Source organism: Etheostoma cragini, chromosome 21 (assembly GCF_013103735.1).
Source record: "Etheostoma cragini isolate CJK2018 chromosome 21, CSU_Ecrag_1.0, whole genome shotgun sequence".
Lineage (NCBI taxonomy): Eukaryota > Metazoa > Chordata > Actinopteri > Perciformes > Percidae > Etheostoma > Etheostoma cragini.
The window spans coordinates 10,404,271-10,422,112 of NC_048427.1; the positions used below are offsets into that span (position 1 = coordinate 10,404,271).

A 17,842-nucleotide genomic window follows, 5' to 3' on the forward strand; every position below is an offset into this window, starting at 1 on the left:
AAAAGCTAAACCTCGCAAAATAGTCAGTTTTCTTTATACATGAGAATGCATGGAGGTAGAGATTGTGAAAACTTTGCTCTGAATGTCTCTCATAAAAACATAGAGATAAACTTAGAGTCTGCATGGGAAAGATATTGCTTGTGGAAGTGAGATAGTCCAAGGATAACTACTAAACAGACTGCATAAACGTATAGTCCCTTAAGATATTTGTTTTAAATAGCCATACATATCAGTTTCTACTTGCTTACTTAGATCAACAGGCCTGGAGGAATCTGTCTTGGGAATATTAGAGACATAATAACAACTTACAAAGAATCTGTGCATATGATACTGACACCAATTGGCACAAGGTCAGCAGGACCTTCAGACTGCAGAGGAAGGGGGGTTGGGGGGGAGAGATCACAGACTACACACGTCACTTACTTAGAAGTCACTTTTTGTGTCCTGTAGGCCGATGTTCTCTTAGCACCTCAGTTAATGCCGTTAGTTGTTAGTAGTTCAGTTAGAAAATACATTACCCAGGTTGCAATTTACTTAAGTACTGTATGTTTTTAGCTTGTAACCTCTTACAGAAAACTGTCCTTGTCATGTTTCAGTCTTACGTTGTAATCAGTTCCACCAAAGAGACGTTTACGCTCTGAATAAACTATTCAACATTCAACAAAGAAAAAACAAAGATTGCAGCAGAACTCTTTTTTCTTCTTAGACCCCATATATCATCTCATGACCCCCCAGATGGGTACCCATTGGACCAAACCGAATTATGTATTAAGCAATTAGACTTTAGCTCGACCAGCTACAATAGTAATATGTAACTTAAGTTTTCGACTGTATTGTATTAGTATTAACGCAGTATCAACAAGTACATTCAGCTGATAATTTAGTACTTTTAAATTTCTGTATTTATACTCATACTTAATACTTCTTCCACCACTGCATTTAATATTAATAAATAATATGAGCAGTGCAATCCTAATTTTTCCCCCCATGTTTCTAGACGAATGACATCTCCAAAGGCACATGTACCCATGCCAACATGTTTAGCCTTTCCTTAGTCATTGGTACAGTATTTTATCCCTCGTTTTCTCCCCATATTTATGTTCCAGACACTATGAATTAAAGCTAATCACATTTACAGGACAATAGGAAAAAGACACAAACGAGCCCCGTTCCTTATCAACAAAGAACACTTTTATTTTTTCCCGTCAAATATTAGATGTGAGGTGGGGGAAAGTGCACTCAGTAGGAGAGGTGATGGTGCACAGGGCAGCAGGCAGGGGGCAGCAGATGAGTGAGAGAGAAGAGGAGGGATGTGGTTATCGGCAAAATGAACAATGAAATGACTTACAGAGCACAGATTGGAGTTTGTTTAATGCTAATTTCCCCAAAAATGTCTAACTTGTTATGACAGATTCCAATAAAATGATTATCAACAGACAAAATACTTTGGTACTGTTATAAATTGAAAATCAGATTGTTCTTTTTTTATGTAGAAGTGTGTGTTATTTGGGCCCGAGACACCATTTCAGGAATGTCCTTGGTAATAAACATGATTACAGCTGAGAATACCGTGTAAACAGTTATGACCAATAACAATTCAATATGCACTAAAAAAGGTTTCTTCTCTCATGAGGTCAGTATCTCTGCCATGGTTTCTGGAATCTTTTTGCCACCCAAACCTATGACAATCTCTCCATGTCTTTCTGTCTTCCCCCACCCCTATCGCAAGCTGTCGGCAAAGCTAAATTTACCCTTCGTCTCACACACATTCACACAGCAAACCTCCAACCTCCAACACCCACACACACACACACATGTATACAGTACATACGCAATGAGTCACGCATCAGTAGTTTTACAAAAAGATTAAGCACACTCTTGCTCTCTCAATCACACACACAGCGATTCAGTTTATGATGGCAAAAACAACACAATGTCAGGTCAAGGCAACGTGTGGACACATAATGGACTGGTCATTGTTCTTGCACAGAAATACAAAGGCATGGGCAGAGTTTCAAACAAAAAAATGCATGTAAATGTACACACACCCGTGAAGTGCACATATAGAAGGGAAACTCTGAGGGATGAGGACATAAATTGTATAATTCGAGAGGTTTGGAGACAGCTCTGAAAGGAAAATAAAGATTTGGTATAAAAAAAGAAACATGCTCATTGACAGATAAAGTATGTAAGGCGGAAATGGAGGCAAATTGAGTATTTTACATGATGGGGCAGTTATCTGTATAGCAGCTGATTTTGTGTGTGTGTGTGTGTGTGTGTGTGTGTGTGTGTGGCATTCTGGCGAATATTACAGCAAGAAATGCAACCGAATCAAAGTAATGGGAGTCAAACAGACACCTAAACTCTTTCACACCACCAAACCCTAGAATGTATTAGACACTCATGATTAGACAACTCCTGTTGCAGCTTATATAGCCTACCTCAATCAATTTCTCCTCACACTAAAAGGCAATCCAGGTGAATGAAAGTATTTTCATCTCATGATCATCAGGCATATCCCACCCAACTTCTAAATCATGTAATCAAAGTAAAACAGAATAAAACACAAATTGGTCGACGACAGTAGATTTAAAACACCAAAGGCAGCTGATAAAAGTTAAACAAAAATCTGAAAGGATAATGAAGAGTATAAGAAACAAAAGCAGCAATGGAAACGAATGACACAGGCACCAAAATAAAGGTGTGATGGTGAGAAAAGAAAAAAAAACAGTCAGCTAGAATGGCCTCCAAACTAAACATAACCCCCCCTTCCCCCTCTCTCTAGAACAATCCACCCTACCCCCCCTCCTGCTCACTTCACAAGGGGCACCTCTCTGTACCCGCCAGTCCACTTTTGGCACAGATAGACCCTGACACGCTGTGCCAAACGCGGTCAGTTATAATGGCCTAGCAATGGATTTGGTGCCATCTATTGTCAGCCACAGTCAGCTGCCATTTGTGCAGAGCTAAGCATGTCAGACTTCCAAGTTCAAGGGATTAATTTCAGAAGCACCCATGAGACGGATATCAATCGTCATGGTTTTCTCTGTTAGAACACAACACGTTTTCCCTCACCCCGTTTTGCAGTTATGATAAATGACAAAAGAATTAAAGAGCACATGTCAGCACAAGCCAAGGTTAAGTAGAGCAATTGTGATATAAAAAATAAATAAAACAAGAGAACTGTAAACAAAGTCTACTTTGATGGAAGTCATAGCGGTGTCATGCACATTATTTGGGAGGCTGAGCTACTTCCATGTTCATGTGTCCGGCTGCCCTGATCAGAGAGGTGCGAGGGCCCAGGCTTGGTGAAGAGGGTGATGAGATCTTCCTATTCAACTTTGACACCCATCTTCTCTGTGTTCAGTAGGTAGAGGCTGTCGTCAATCAGGAAACTAAAGGGAGAATGAAGTAAGGATTATTGATTTAGGTAATTATCTCTATTGCAACTTCTTTGAATTGTTTCCGTTAACTTACTCACACACACATGCACACGCGCACACACAGTACACCTAAAACAACAAACTAAATCTTTCCCTCTTTTTCAGACACAGCCTGACGCTTCTCTTCAGTAACGCTAGGACAGAAAGGCAAAGCAGGCTAGTGGACGAACCTGTAGAAAAGGAAGTGCACTGGTATGGTGCTGAGGTGCCACACAGCATGAGCGTCCAGAACCCAGAGCATTGGGGGGAAGTCCAGCAGCTCCAGCAGGGCAAGACCATGAAGCAGCAGCACCACCAGAACGCACTTCCACCAGTATGGCAGGGTTCGCCGGTTCTGCCAGCACCAACACAGCCACCACAGGAGGTTCACCATGCCTTAACGACAAAAACAGTGAAAATAAGATACAAGCCATTTTAAGGACCGGATAAGAGCAATCTTAAGACAACAGTACAATCAGTGAACTTGATGACCGAGGAACTGATATTCTGTCAGTTGTTCTAACTGCAGACTGAATACACTTTTATAATGAGAAGGTACTGGTAAGTATAGATATTATAAAAACAAGTACAAAGCAGCTATAAAAAAACGTTTGAAATATCAGGACTATTATAAAATAAGCTATTACAACCAACCAAATGTGAGCTTTTTAATATGACTATGCTGTTACCAATGGTGGCGTTAGCAGCCATGTTGTAGCCGTAGTCGAAACTGACAAAGGTCAAGTAGGACACATGGGAGGTAAAGGCCAAGATGAGCAGGACTCCCACCATGCTGGACACCCCAGGTCGCCTCAGACCCAATGTTCTGACAAAAAGAGGGTGAAAAGAGTTGATGAATTGACAGGAAGTGTTGTAACAGATATATTTTACATCAATGCCAGGTGCTTTTATGACATCATAAGTGACAGAAGTTGAAGTATATCTTTACTAATTTGTATCATAAATATGAAAAAAAACATGCAACAGAAATCTAACTTGGGCCAATGATTAATACAGTTGTATGTGATTTTAATTCTCCTGCGATTGTATTTTCCTCTGTAATCATGGGACAAATGACAGCATATGTAGAATATTTGCTTTACAGCTTACCTGACACAGCAAAGGTAAATTGAATAAAGAATGACTGCGGTTGCACAGAAATAGTCCATTTTCTGGAAGAGAACATCACAGAGAGACCAGAAATACATTTACTGACAGCAGAAATCAACATCAAGAGACAAAAGACTTGCATGTTAGTGAAAATATACGGCAATGATCTAGAGGGCCCCGTCAGTAATGGCATTAGGATGTTACTGATTAGCTAAGCTCATTAGCCAATAAACAGAGGAACACTCATCTTAGCATGCGGTCTGTCAGTTCAAAAGATATTTTCGCAGTGCTCCACTCTGTAGGAAATAAAGCTGCATCAAAAGGTATCTGAATCAAATGACTGCCTGTAATGTGGAAAGGTCACGTTTAGCCGTGCTCAGCTCATTGTTTTGGTTTGCTTGTCTGCTTATTGAGTCCCAACGGCTCTTACCAACCCTCCATATAAACATCCATCAACTGCTGTTAGCTCACAAACTGACTGAACAGATATTTTTCTCCGGGGTAAGTGGACCAAACTGAGGCTGAAGGGCGAGAGATTATTCATTTGATATCAGTCAGGTACAGAGAAACAAAACTCTGAAAGGATGCCCAATGCTCTAGCCACTAAAAAGAAATAAGAGGTGGAATCAGGCTAATTACAAAAGCTGGTCAGTCTGATGTCATGTTGCCTGAGCTCATTACTATTCATGAGCTCGCCCAGTTGTGCTGGGTAAATGATGCGGATAGCCAGACTCTCATTTGCAAGCTGGTAGCCAATCAGAGTCAAGCAGCTTAGCTCGTTGAATATTAATGAGAACTGGCACAAATCAAACTGCGTCTTCTTGCAGGCTTTCTATACCACTTTAGAATGGCTTCAAACAAGTTAACCAAGGCATTTATTCCACGGAAAAATGTTACAGAGTCCACGGTAGAACTTCAGACATTACCACAAAGTAATACAATATGTGTGGCAGGCCCTTTAACAGGCTGGTCAAAAAACTTGATAATCCAATTTTTTTTTTTTTTGCTATGACCTTTATTCCTACATCAAGTATCTAAGCAGTTAACGCGCATTACCTCAGTCAGATAGGTGTCCCGGGTATGAAACACAGTGGACCAGAACCAGGCATTCAGAGATACCTAAAGCAACACAAAGGCTCCTGTTAAATACGCATGGTTCATTCTCTCATGCATGCAGACAAATAGTAGTATTGGTGTATTTATCTGTGTTGAGTTCTTTAATTTTCTCCATCTCACCAGAGAGAAGGAGTTGATGGTGTGGTACATGGGGCTCTGGCGAGGCACCGTGCCTCGATATCGCAGCAGCATAAGAAGGCAAGCCAGGCCATTCAGCAAAGAGGCCAGGGCAGAAGCTGGCTCCTCAAAACACAGGAAGCGTGCAAACGGCCACTATGAGAAATAGTACACATCACTGCTTAATTTCACACATTTTAGTCAAATCGGTGAATACAAAACCAACACTGGAGCACTTAAGAGGTTTGATCTAATATAATCTTAGACTTAGAAGCTATTTTACAGGACAGAACCCAGCATCCTCTCCAATACAGTATAATTTTGGGTTATGTTTTGTAATTAAGCTCCGTGTGACACAAATACTGGCCACTGTGAGAAGCACCAACCTTGCCGTGGAACTGTGGGACTCTGTACCCCTCGGCCTGGTAAAGGCCCACCGTGGTCCACATGCATTGATAGCGACAGTCATCACGACACGTCCAACCTGGGACACAGGAAGTGGGAGTTTATAATTAACGGAATACCAGAACATTATTTGTTTAAGCTTAAATGGCAAATATTCTCTGGTTGGCTTTTCCAATGTGAGAAATAGCAGTTTTATATTAATGTAAATTAAATAGAGTACTGTTATTGGTCAATCAAAACTAGCTTTTGGGTTCTCAATTGTGATTTTGATTGATTGAGAAAATAAAATAATGGTTAGTGGTAGAAGCCCTTCTTATTTGCAGCTGGGGAGAAGGATTTCTATCAGTTTTTCTCAGATAATAGCCTATAACATTTGCTTCCTCACACTCTCACACACACATCACACACACACACACACACACACACACACACACACACACACACACAATTGTCATGGGCCAAGGGTGCAGTTACAACAGTCCTTTTGTGACACCTTGCTCAGCCAGAAAATCTGGCTTTCAACTTTCAAGGCTGTTTCAGTTTGTAGAACAGTATCATGTCCCATGAAAGAACAAAGATGTCATGTCACATATGTAGACATGACAGTAAAGCAGCTTCAGCAGAGATTACACGTACGAATAAACACATAGTGAATGTTAACTGTTAACAAAAGACAGTAAACGAATCATTAAGTACAGTGGGTAACTGTTACACTGCTGAGATATCTAAAGACTGCTAAAGTAGCTTAACTTAACGTTCCCTACCACCACCGTCAACAACAACTCACCTGTCAGCGCCATGTACTGCGGCTGGGCAGACTGAAACCCCCGAAGCCGAGCTCCGGTGCAGTTGGTCCGGACACATTGCTTCACACAGTCCCGATAAACCGGCTCCTTGTCGCCTTGAGATGCTTGTACAGTGGTCCCCGACATTAGGAGCAGGACTACAGTGGCCGCAGCGGGGAGTCTGACAGATGTGCAGCGGGGTAACGTTCCCGCTGAGGCCATGTTGGTAAGTCTCGGCCTGGCAGGACTCTCAAAGGCACGGCGGGACGACAGCGACTTTAATGGCTTTCACAGCCAACTGTTCACATTACCAGACAGCCATGATTTGTTAGAGGCGACCGACCGGGCCTGAAAAATTTCACAGTAACAGTACAATATACCCACTGTCCCCCTGCCCTCTGTTAAGGGTCAGGTTTTACAATCGCACATCGATTCCTACCGCCATTTGCAAAATAAAATACTCTTTGGTGGGGGTTTGTGGAGGTTTTTGTTTGGAGCATGGTTTTGAGGAATAAAACACTTAGCTTCAACTGATTTTGTTTTTATTAGCCTATTTATTTGCTGGATTCCGAACCGGAATAAGGTAAAGCATAATAGTGGTAGTTTTATTCCGAAGGCAAAACGTTTTGTTTCATATTGCACTTCCTGTTTTGATGACAACGTCACCACGTCACGTGATTCAGTGATCTATAATTTTTCACATGCGTATAAATCATTGATAAAATAACATTTTTCCGTTTACTACAGTATAGGTGTTTAGTAGGCTACTCTTGAGGAACTGGTGATAATAATTATAATACTGATACTACTACTACTACTACTACTACAACTACTATTTCTACTACTACTACTAATAGTTGTAATAATAATAATAATAATAATGTTATTTGCAAAATACATAAATAATTTGTAAAACACAGACTGATTAAAAACGATCAGCTACATTACATATGCATAGGCTACTTTGTCAATTAAGCAAAGGGAACAGTTTTTTAAATGCCTCCCTCACAGTCATGGGATTATGTCAAATACAGTGTAATGTTAACAGGTGTCTTCCCCTTTGTGGAAAAAAGTATTGTGCTTTGAATATGCAAGTACAATTCTCAGTGTCTAATTTAACACACTCATTCATAACCAGTCAAACCAGACACTTTCCACAGCCTGTCAGCATTAGTAGCCTATAACAGCATTTACTTCCATTATTTTGAGCCACGAAGCAAAGAGCAAAGTTACAATTAACTTTAAAAAAAACTGTTGTTTCTTTGGCTCTCTTTGGCAGAAAAAGTAGAAAAAACAAAAACAAACACAGAAACACATAATGTCACTATCCATTCTCTAAATGTAATGATAATGACTGTCTGAGGAGTGAAGGGGATGGTGATTTGTAACAACATGCTGCCATTAAAAGAGAAATTATGAAAGATAAGTGCCCATGCCTAAAAAACCCATAACAAAACAATCTGACTTTTGAAATACAGCCATGCCAGCTGCTCTTTGAAGCTGTACTGAGGCACAGTGCTGCTTTTAGGCAAAATGCTAAAGTTGCCATAAGATGCTCTGCAGGTACATTCTCCCCCAAAGAGGGCTCCATAACAGCTAAAGGGTAAAACTAAATAACGTCCCTTGCTCAAGTTTAAGAAACTGCCTCAAAATCCCCACCATAACGTGGTATGAGTTTAGAGATTTATTGTCTAGATCAAACTTGAGGACCAGTAACAACAGTATCGTGGTTCACATATTTGAGTATAGTCCTACTTCTTGCCAGTTTATTCTTGAATGGTTGGGTGTTCCCATTATTTTGTCCCTCTGTCCTGCACATTTTGTTTTATTTTTTAGAATCATGGGTTTGTTGGCTAACTCATGGAAAAATTTACATTGATACATTTTAGACTTGACCAACCCTTTTTCATTTTCGACCATCTTTTAAAAGTATCCCATCCCAACGTTGAGAATGCCTCACCATATTACAGACAGATTGCAGTCAGTTCTCCACAGTCCACAGCCGGTGCTATCTCCCACCCACGCTCCCACTTAAGCCAACAGACACAGTGTCATACAAAAGATAGTGAATTTTATTCGTAGTTCTTTATTTGTTACAGAAGCAATCCCAACAACAGGAGAGAAACAGCAGTGAGAGGGAAGGAGAAGAGTAAAAAAACAAAGACATTTTACTTTTGTTAACTTCTTTCCTGCCTGCCGCTCACTATCTTTCCCCATCTCCTTCTCTATTTACAAGATTTTCTTTTTTAAAGAAAATCGTGCTTTACCATTTTTTTCATTGCAACCTTTCCTTTTCATAACTGTGTTCAAGAGAGGGAGAGACAGACTAAAAACAGGGGGGTAGGAAAACTATTATAGTCCAGTACTCCCACTCTTTTAATGTGCACTCCTCATAACAAACGAAGAGACAAATCCATTACACAATCTGTGTAAGGTTGCGACTAACAGACTACTTGGGTCAGGCTGCTTTACTTGTTTCAAGTAAGGGACTAACATGCACCACATCACCTAAGAGACCCTTTTGACTGTCCGCTGCATACACTGGACTGCATGTAGGTTTCACATTCACGCACTGCTGGCTTCAACACAGGACAGAATGAACAATGGGGGGGGAAAGAAGCCAGAAAAAGAGGCAGGGACAGAGATGGAGAAAGTGTTTCAGTGCCACAAGATTATTTTTTTAATGAAAAATAATCCCATGTCCACCTGTTGGAACTCACACACAAACAACCCCTACAGCCTTCAGTCCTCTCACTGAGTATCTCGATGAAGGACACAAGTCTTTTCGTAGTGAGCTGGCAAGCGGAAAGAGTTGGCCGCAGGGGCACGGAAGTGTGCAAGGACGCCACGTCGTCGGAGAGAGGAGGGGAGTGAGTAGATGGCTGGTCGAGCACTGGTTTGAACGGAGGTAGCGGTAGTGAGAGAGGTGGATTTTACTCCTCCTTTTCCTCTCCGTGTGTGATGACGTAGCAGATGTTCTTGTAGTCCACATTGCCAGCCACATCAGGGGGGAAAGCAGCCCACAGGTTGGTCATCTGGAGGAGAGAAATGAAAGAAATGACTTACAACCTTGTACAACTAGAGACAGAATGTGCAAGACATAGACAGATCAGCTCACCTCCTCAGCGGTGAACCTGTCGCACTGGGTGGTCAGGAGCTCCTCAAGGCTGGAGAGGGAAAACGGAGAAAAATGAATCTCAGATTGTCCATATGGATTTAAGATCATCCCACAAATAGGTGTTTTGATAGACCATAAGTTAAAGGTAAAAGCCCTTACAATTCTTTCTTAATGGAGCCAGTGGCCTCGGGGTCCAGGACCTTGAAAGCGCTCACAATAACGTCCTCGGGGTCAGCACCTAGAGAATAAAAGCAGCCAATTAGTCTCAAATATAAAGTTTAAAAAAACAAAACTTAAATAAAGAATCTCAAATTATGTCAAGCATGTTATGTAGAGAAAATGTACGAAATAAGACAAAAAATGTGACAAGCAAAGGAGACTTGAATTGCTTGAGTGTATGGGCCAACAAACACACCCTTCAGCTTCTCGCCGAACATGGTCAGGAAGACGGTGAAGTTAATGGGGCCGCTGGCCTCCTTCACCATGGCCTCCAGCTCCTCATTCTTCACATTCAGTTGGCCCATGGTGGCCAGCACGTCCCTGAGGTCATCCTTGCTGATGATGCCGTCTCTGTTCTGGTCAATGATTGTGAAAGCCTGCCAGGGACAGTAATTAACTGGTTAGTCAATAAATAAAACCTTAAATTTCAAATGAAATTGATTTGTTGTGGCTACAGCAAGGGTTCAGCACCTCCTCAGGTGACATTCACAAGCCGTCAAACTATAAACTAAACCCCAAGTAATTAAAACAGTGAAAATTGAGATCCTCAGATTTCTCACAAGTCCTTGTCACAAGACTTGCCTATGATAATTATTTGCGTGAGATAGTCTGCCAACATAAACGTGTAAATGTGGAGTCGTTCTCCACCTCCCGTCCTGCATACCTTGGCGTAGCATCAAATGAAACCAAAGATGGCATTGCAAACCTTTTGGGACTTGGCAGCTGGTCAGCCACTTGTCTTTCTAAGGTGTTAAAAAGGTCTCGGAATGTGAGACGAGCCTGTTGCGACATTTAAGGAGAAGGTATTGATTACAGCTGTCGCCCCCCCCCCCCACACACACCCTTTATTTGTTTGTCTTGTGACCAGTGCTATTTCAGCTACTGTCGCCATTGTATTCTCTTTTCTTTATATCTGTATGATGACAAAAGCCCTAGAGAAACTCCTTTTTTTTTTAAAATCTAATCACACTAATTTACATGTTGAGCAAAGTGCTAATTCCCAATTATTTCTTGAGGTAACAAAAAAAATTCTTCCCTAAACGCAGACACAAACACAAAATTAGGACCTCAATGTTTTCATGTTCTTTCCACCTTGAGCCCCTCTTTCCTGCTTTGATTACTGTCCACCAGCTGTTGGGCGGCATTCCAGTCAAGTCACAGAGCGAGTGTTTTGAGTCTCTGAGGTAGCTGATGTCGTTGGAAAAACTGATTTACTGTCCTGTTGTGCTGATGAGGACATTCTTGCTTTTATGCAGTGACCTGATCAGGTCTAAAGCTTCCTCACGTTTGGTCTGAGGTCAAATGATACACAGAGTCATTGCAGTGTACAGAATGTCCCTTTTCTCACACGGCGTAGAAGGACCTTAATTCGTACTGCTAGACAACTTCAGTTTTGAAGTATGTGAGATGCGATGAAGATAATCTTACCTCCTTGTACTCCTGGATCTGGCTCTGCTCAAACATGGAGAACACATTGGAGGAACCACCCTCACCCTGCTGCTGCCTCCTCTTGGCTTTCTTGGGTGCCTTGAAAAAAGAAAGGTAAAATACACTTTCAACATAGGCTACAAAACATCAACCAAACAGACTTCACTCTCAGATAAAGTTATCCTGGCTTACTAAAATACAAAGGCTGTCAAGGATGCCCTATATAAGGTCAAAAACAAAAGGCACAAAGGAATCCTAAATTGTTTGTTTCAGTAACTTTTACATCCGTATTGAATATGAAATCAATAAAAGACTGCTCAAAAAAAGTCTAATTAAATCAATGTATCAGGTGGCTTTTTCCAAATTGCCAAACAAATCTCACATTTTCTTCACAAAGCGTGAAGAAGTAGAATTTTTTCTACAAAAGAAATCAATCAATTTTGAATCTATCACCCAATTCAGTACAATGTCATTTCTTTGGGGACTACAATAATAAGCCAGTGATCCTAAAACATTTTCCATTTCAGAATGTCATCATGTTTAAGGGTTGAGTTAGCCAAACTTTAGCTAAAGCCAGCAAGTTAACAAATCCACATTTTGGTTGGCTCAGCTCAAGAGATTTGGGCTGTTGGTAATCCAGATAGCAAATATATCAGTGATGCTTTCATCTCATCAGTTTAGTGCTGAGAAGATCCTAGATCCCTAGAGATTGTTCTTCCAGGAACATGGCCACACTCACCATCTCTCAAGTTTTTGGGGTTGGTGTTGGTCAAGAAGAGAAGCCTACGCCAAGCCGATGTGACTGACATGTATGCATCGGACCCCAGGGGTCTTTTATACTAGCCCATGGGGGCTAACTTTAGCCACACCATCAGGTTTGGCAGGAAAACAGAGCTGAGGGAAAGTAAGAGAAAGAGGGAGGAGTAAAGAGGTGACTGGTCGGATCGGCTTACAGATGCTCCAAAATAGGCCCTGTGAGTCTTGGAATGAGGTGAATTTAATGCCAACACACCGGCCTGACTTTGGACTCTGTGGACTAATATGGCAAAACTGACAGACAGGACATGCTGAGGGACAACTGATCTGATCCCTGTACCCTTCTTCTACATTTTGACACACAGTCTTTGTGTGGCTATTTTTGTTTCTTTTATATACACAGGGAGAGAACAAAACCCAGCATAAGATGACAGGCTCCCCATGATACACACACACATAGGATTATCGGTAATTAGCAGCCTCAAGTTTCTTGAGGTGCCAACATGTACTCGTAGATAACATATCCTGAAGTCATCACCTGTCTAAATGATAAGTCAGGCTGAGGTCTGAGCCAACTACAAGATCAGTGGTTACCATCAGGGTTATTAACAGTCACGAAACCGTCATAACAGTTGTCTGATGGAGCAATGACACGCGACTACTAGGCCTCCACAGACACTGACCTTGCATCAATGAGAAATGTCAACAGTCCTGTTATATGGACAAAAACGTTACATGGAAATACTTAATGTAAACTTTAAAATTCAGTTTGTTTAGAAACAGGAAAAAAACATCTAAAGGTAGCCCGCTTGTTTACTTTTTCCTGTTGTCATATTTTCATAGTTTTTCATAACTTTTCAAGTGCAACATGCCATACACAGAAAAACAAAGCCAAAGTTCAGATTTTGGCAGTTAACTAAAAGGATTTCTAATATTACATGCTTGAGGATTTTCAAATATTGAATATTTCTCTGTAATAGGGAGACCTTTTCATGTATGTTTCTGTGACAAGTCACATCTGTAATGTGGAAACAGCAAATGATGATTAGACAAAATAAACAGCTTTCCCACCATGGGTGCACTAATTTGGGTTGCTCCTGGAGGTTCCTAGTATAGTTACTTCAGAACAGGACAGTAACCCACCCACTAAACACCATATATGAGCTCCATAGGCTGCCATCAATCACGCCTATGTACAGCTAAGGTATGTATTGGAATGCAGTACCAGTGTGAACCGATACTTTGTTTATTCGCAGGCCTAAGGGACCAACGCGTCTTTGTATTTTGATTTTATCTGATCCAAGATCCCGTCACTGATTATTGGAATGATCAGTAAAGAAGGTCGTAAACAACAGAAAAGCCACTTCAAGTATGTGCTTAGAGGTGACAGAGGGAGAAAGAGACTAAGCTCTGTCAACTCCCTATAACAAGACAGCTGTAGAGACTGAAATAGCGCTGCCTGCCACCGCCATTCTCTTTCTCAGGCATTTGGACTCTTCTAAAATTTGTCGGACTTCGCCCTTCTTGGCCAGCTTTGCTCCGACACAACTGCCAGGCCTTTTTTACCCACAGTCACTGGTCTGCTTTGAGGTTAACATAGTTGGGAACTTTAATTCAGTCGGACATAGACAAATTGGGTAAATAAGCAATCAACATTTAATGACTGACTAACAGGGCTCAGTATCAAACCTCAATTTGTTATTAAAATCGAATGTTTGTCAAGCAAGTTAGTTGGCATCAAATGTCCCATAGTCCTGTTCATTTATTCTTTGATATTATGGGCTGATTTAAAATCATAATTTGGCATATTTCAGAAATTGAGCTGATGGCTATACTGTATATCTCAAAGGTTTAAGAAAAATAGCTTTTTGGGATCAGTACAGAAACTTTATATACCATGACAGGATTGGCTGGCAGGCGTGGATTCAATTCTGGTAATAGTATATCCAGACACAAATGATACCGGGTTTTGGTTTCCGGTATTAAACTTTTCGATTTTATGTAATCATTTCTTCTTCTTTTTTCATGTCTGCAATCGTATGTAAAACTTGTTACCTTACTTTAACAATACAGCGATATGGCGTATGACCTGTTGGCGTATGACCCTTTAAAATTTCAGAAATCCTTTCACTGTAATAAGCAACAACGACCAATAAAGCATGAGATCATTTATTGATTTATGACAAGTAAAAAAGAAACAGTATGCTCTTGTACATCAAGTATGTACAAATATATCTCAACAACAGTTGTTCCTATTTATATAAATACAGCTTTGGAATGTAAAAAGTGTATATTTTACGTTTATTATCCAAAATCTATTAAGTTTTCGCCTTGAACAGCTTCATCACCTTGTCCCCTCTTCAGCCAATCAGCAATCAGTTCCTTCACCTCTTTTCCAAAATCTTCATGCAATTTAGTAAATTCCTCCTTTGAGCCTAAATAGACCCCTGACCAGTCCCCCAAAGGCCGAGCAGGTGTGTTTACAGGCACCACGTTTGCGTTCCTCTTGGACCAGAGTTTGGGTGATCTTTTACTGGCTGATTTGGGTGAATGGGTCAGAGGTTGAAGCGTCTGATTGGAGCTCAGACTCGGTCCTGCTCCCACACCTGTTGCTTGATACAAAGGTAGCCGTAACGATTGTGTCTTCTGATAGGCTGAAGGATTATATCCTGCTTCTACAGTGTTTAATTTTGGTATGATGAAAGGGTTGGCTGGTTCACTGGACAACTGGCCTAATGCATCTGAGGACAGAGCAAAGACAAGCAGAGAGACACACATAAATAAGAAGTTACATTTATTTTGCTTACCCATTTTAATAAAGTTTTTTTTTGTTGTTAATACTGACAGATGGACGTTATGAGATTGTAATATCTGCGTATGATGTACCTTTAAGTACCAGGCCTCTGATGTGGAGGCTGTAAACAGTGATGCCTCACACAGCTGCTCTCTAGAACAAAGGCGGCTCTCTTTCACCCACAGATAAAAAAGAAAGAAATGAAGAGACACTGAGCTTTTCTGTCTCTCACCTCTGTACTTCTTCTCCATGTCCATCACCAGCAGGGCCAGGTAGCTGTGGCTGGCTGACAGCAAGGCTTTGATCCAACTCTCCTGGCTGGCCTGGTCCTCTGCAGCAAACTTGTACGTTCGCAGTCCCGGATCGGCCCACAACAGCGAGAAGGCAAACAGCTCCTCGGACTCGCACAGCTGGACGGTGCAGCCCTCTAGAACAATCACTCCCGTCACGTCCCGGTCGGCCGGCCGGTCCTTGTAGAAGAGGAGGTTCCCCTTCAGCACGCACCAGCGCTTCTGATAGGAAGTCTTGATCTCGCCCTGTGTGACAATTGTGCCATCTGTGGTTTAACTGACTCACTTACCAATTGCTCTTTTACTCAACTTCTTACGCAACTCCTTTGGTGAAAGAAGTAGATTCCTGGGCGGTCAAATGTTGCATGTGTTTGGGTCAAATGTTGTATGTGTTTGAGTGTTTTATGATTTTTTTTAAATGAAAAAGTGAAGTAGATTTTGTTCTTGTTTTTGATTGTTTAGGGTTTAGAAATGTAACATTCTTTTGAAAGCTGTATGGATTGACAGCCTTCCAGATAACTTAAGTATTTTATTTTTATTTAATTGTAGCTCTGTAATGTTTTCATCTTTAACCCCCCACCCTGTAAAGCACTCTGTAACTTTGGTTTGAAAGCTACCTACAGATAAAGTTATGAAGATAACTTGTAAATTTGGTTATTGATTTCATTAAAGTGTCCTACCTTCTTGTAGAGGTACCCTTCTTTGTCCACTTGTGAGGTGCAAGATTCAAAAGAGGTGAAAACCTTTTCGTTAATCTTCATTTCAACATCCCAGGCTGCTTAGACCTGGACCTGCAACGTCAAAAACATCAAATAATATAAATGATTAAGACTTCTTCCACATGTATTACTGCGTAGCCCATGTTAATGGGGAAGTCATGACACGTTAGGCTCGTACGTGTCTGTAACGTTCGGCCAAATTTGTTGTTTTTCCGGGGTTGCGACAAGTACATTCCCCACTTCCCGAATTTCATAATTGTAAAACTGTCTGTTACAATGTTATATCTCTTTTATATTTATTTGGAAACATGCCAAACAGACCGCCATTAATGCCAACTGTTTTTAAGGCGTTAACGTCTTTTACCGTCCGTGATAACGTCTGCGCCAATGCCCGAAATCTGACTCATAAAGTTCACTTTCCTTTCTAAATATTTCTACTTCAACTTAAGAGAAACTGCAAGGACACACGTACTCTTCCTACTTCCACATGGTTTTTGTTTACTCACCTTTCAGATGTGTGTGTGTGTTTCAGTTTCCTCAATCCTGTGTGTGTGTGTTATCACTTCCTGGTAGCCAAGGAGAGGGCAGCTCCCCGTCCACAGCACACAACACAGCTTTACATGTGGGCTGATTAACTAATACATGTACTTAATTCAGGTTTAAACCCATTTTTTCATTATTATGTGTTCAAAAACAATTTAAATGTTTCTTGTGCAAAAACATTGAAATTTTATCAACTTTGATTAATTCACATTTATAAATACAAGCATCACCAGTTGGGCAGGGTGGCTCCAGACCTCCATGGTCCCCATTTAGTTGATATTTTATTGTTTTATTGTACATTGTTATATTATACTATATGACACTATATTACATTTGATATTCTATTCAATTCTGTTATCCCGCTGTCTTATACTATTATTATATCTTACACTATGTTATACTATGTTATGTTGTTGTACTATACTATCCAATTTTATTCAATTCAATTTTATTTATAGGATCAATTCATAACAAGAGTTATCTCAAGACACTTTACAGACAAAGTAGGTCTAGACCACAATCTATAATTTATAAGGATTGTAATTGCAATTTTAGTAATTCAACTAAGCGCAAGCATTGAATGCAACAGAGTTGAGGAAAAACTCCCTTTTATGAAGAAACTTTGGACAGACAAAGGCTCTTGGTAGGTGGTGTCTGACGGGGCTGGTTGGGGTTGTGATGAATAGTGGCAATAACAGTCACAGTAAAAGATAATGGAACAGTGGCTAGAACTAGTAGTTTGGAGTAGTTTATGGCATAGCATGGCAAAGCACGGCATTACAGGGCACAGCAGGACGTAGCAGGGCACCGCAGGACGTAGCAGGATGTAGCAGGGCACCGCAGGACGTAGGATGTAGCAGGGCACCGCAGGACGTAGCAGGATGTAGCAGGACACCGCAGAGCGAAGCAGGATGTAGCAGGGCACCGCAGGACGTAGCAGGATGTAGCAGGGCACCGCAGAGCGAAGCAGGATGTAGCAGGGTACCGCAGAGCGTAGCAGGATGTAGCAGGGCACCGCAG

At 41.0% G+C, this 17,842-nt stretch overlaps 3 protein-coding genes across 6 annotated transcripts; all 3 read right to left on the reverse strand.

Annotated features, from left to right (window-relative positions):
• Window positions 1-1,204: 1,204 nt before the first annotated feature.
• Window positions 1,205-7,550, reverse strand: pgap3 (post-GPI attachment to proteins phospholipase 3). Of its 2 annotated transcripts, XM_034861203.1 has the most exons (8): window positions 6,958-7,351; window positions 6,152-6,249; window positions 5,769-5,921; window positions 5,589-5,651; window positions 4,533-4,594; window positions 4,112-4,248; window positions 3,614-3,818; window positions 1,205-3,395 (listed from the first exon to the last, which is right to left on the reverse strand). In XM_034861203.1, the coding sequence occupies exons 1-8, from the start codon at window positions 7,175-7,177 to the stop codon at window positions 3,332-3,334; spliced, it is 1,002 nt and encodes a 333-aa protein (XP_034717094.1). In that variant the 5' UTR covers window positions 7,178-7,351; the 3' UTR covers window positions 1,205-3,331. The 2 variants fall into 2 exon arrangements, with proteins under 2 accessions (XP_034717094.1, XP_034717095.1); XM_034861204.1 differs by lacking the exons at window positions 1,205-3,395; window positions 3,614-3,818; window positions 4,112-4,248; window positions 4,533-4,594 and adding an exon at window positions 4,614-5,047 and having other exon boundaries at window positions 6,958-7,550.
• Window positions 7,551-9,009: 1,459 nt separating this feature from the next.
• On the reverse strand, window positions 9,010-12,698 carry mylpfb (myosin light chain, phosphorylatable, fast skeletal muscle b). Its single transcript, XM_034861238.1, has 6 exons — window positions 12,460-12,698; window positions 11,721-11,819; window positions 10,489-10,669; window positions 10,233-10,311; window positions 10,074-10,122; window positions 9,010-9,990 (listed from the first exon to the last, which is right to left on the reverse strand). Exons 1-6 carry the CDS (start codon window positions 12,460-12,462, stop codon window positions 9,889-9,891), a joined length of 513 nt encoding a protein of 170 aa, XP_034717129.1. The 5' UTR covers window positions 12,463-12,698; the 3' UTR covers window positions 9,010-9,888.
• A 1,934-nt stretch (window positions 12,699-14,632) lies between these two features.
• Window positions 14,633-16,889, reverse strand: LOC117937333 (sesquipedalian-1-like). 3 transcript variants are annotated; one of them, XM_034861225.1, is made up of 4 exons: window positions 16,786-16,889; window positions 16,241-16,351; window positions 15,503-15,806; window positions 14,633-15,217 (listed from the first exon to the last, which is right to left on the reverse strand). In XM_034861225.1, the coding sequence occupies exons 2-4, from the start codon at window positions 16,319-16,321 to the stop codon at window positions 14,781-14,783; spliced, it is 822 nt and encodes a 273-aa protein (XP_034717116.1). In that variant the 5' UTR covers window positions 16,322-16,351; window positions 16,786-16,889; the 3' UTR covers window positions 14,633-14,780. The 3 variants fall into 3 exon arrangements, with proteins under 3 accessions (XP_034717116.1, XP_034717117.1, XP_034717118.1); XM_034861226.1 differs by having other exon boundaries at window positions 16,241-16,358; window positions 16,787-16,813; XM_034861227.1 differs by lacking the exon at window positions 16,786-16,889 and adding an exon at window positions 16,644-16,668.
• Between the last annotated feature and the right edge of the window lie 953 nt (window positions 16,890-17,842).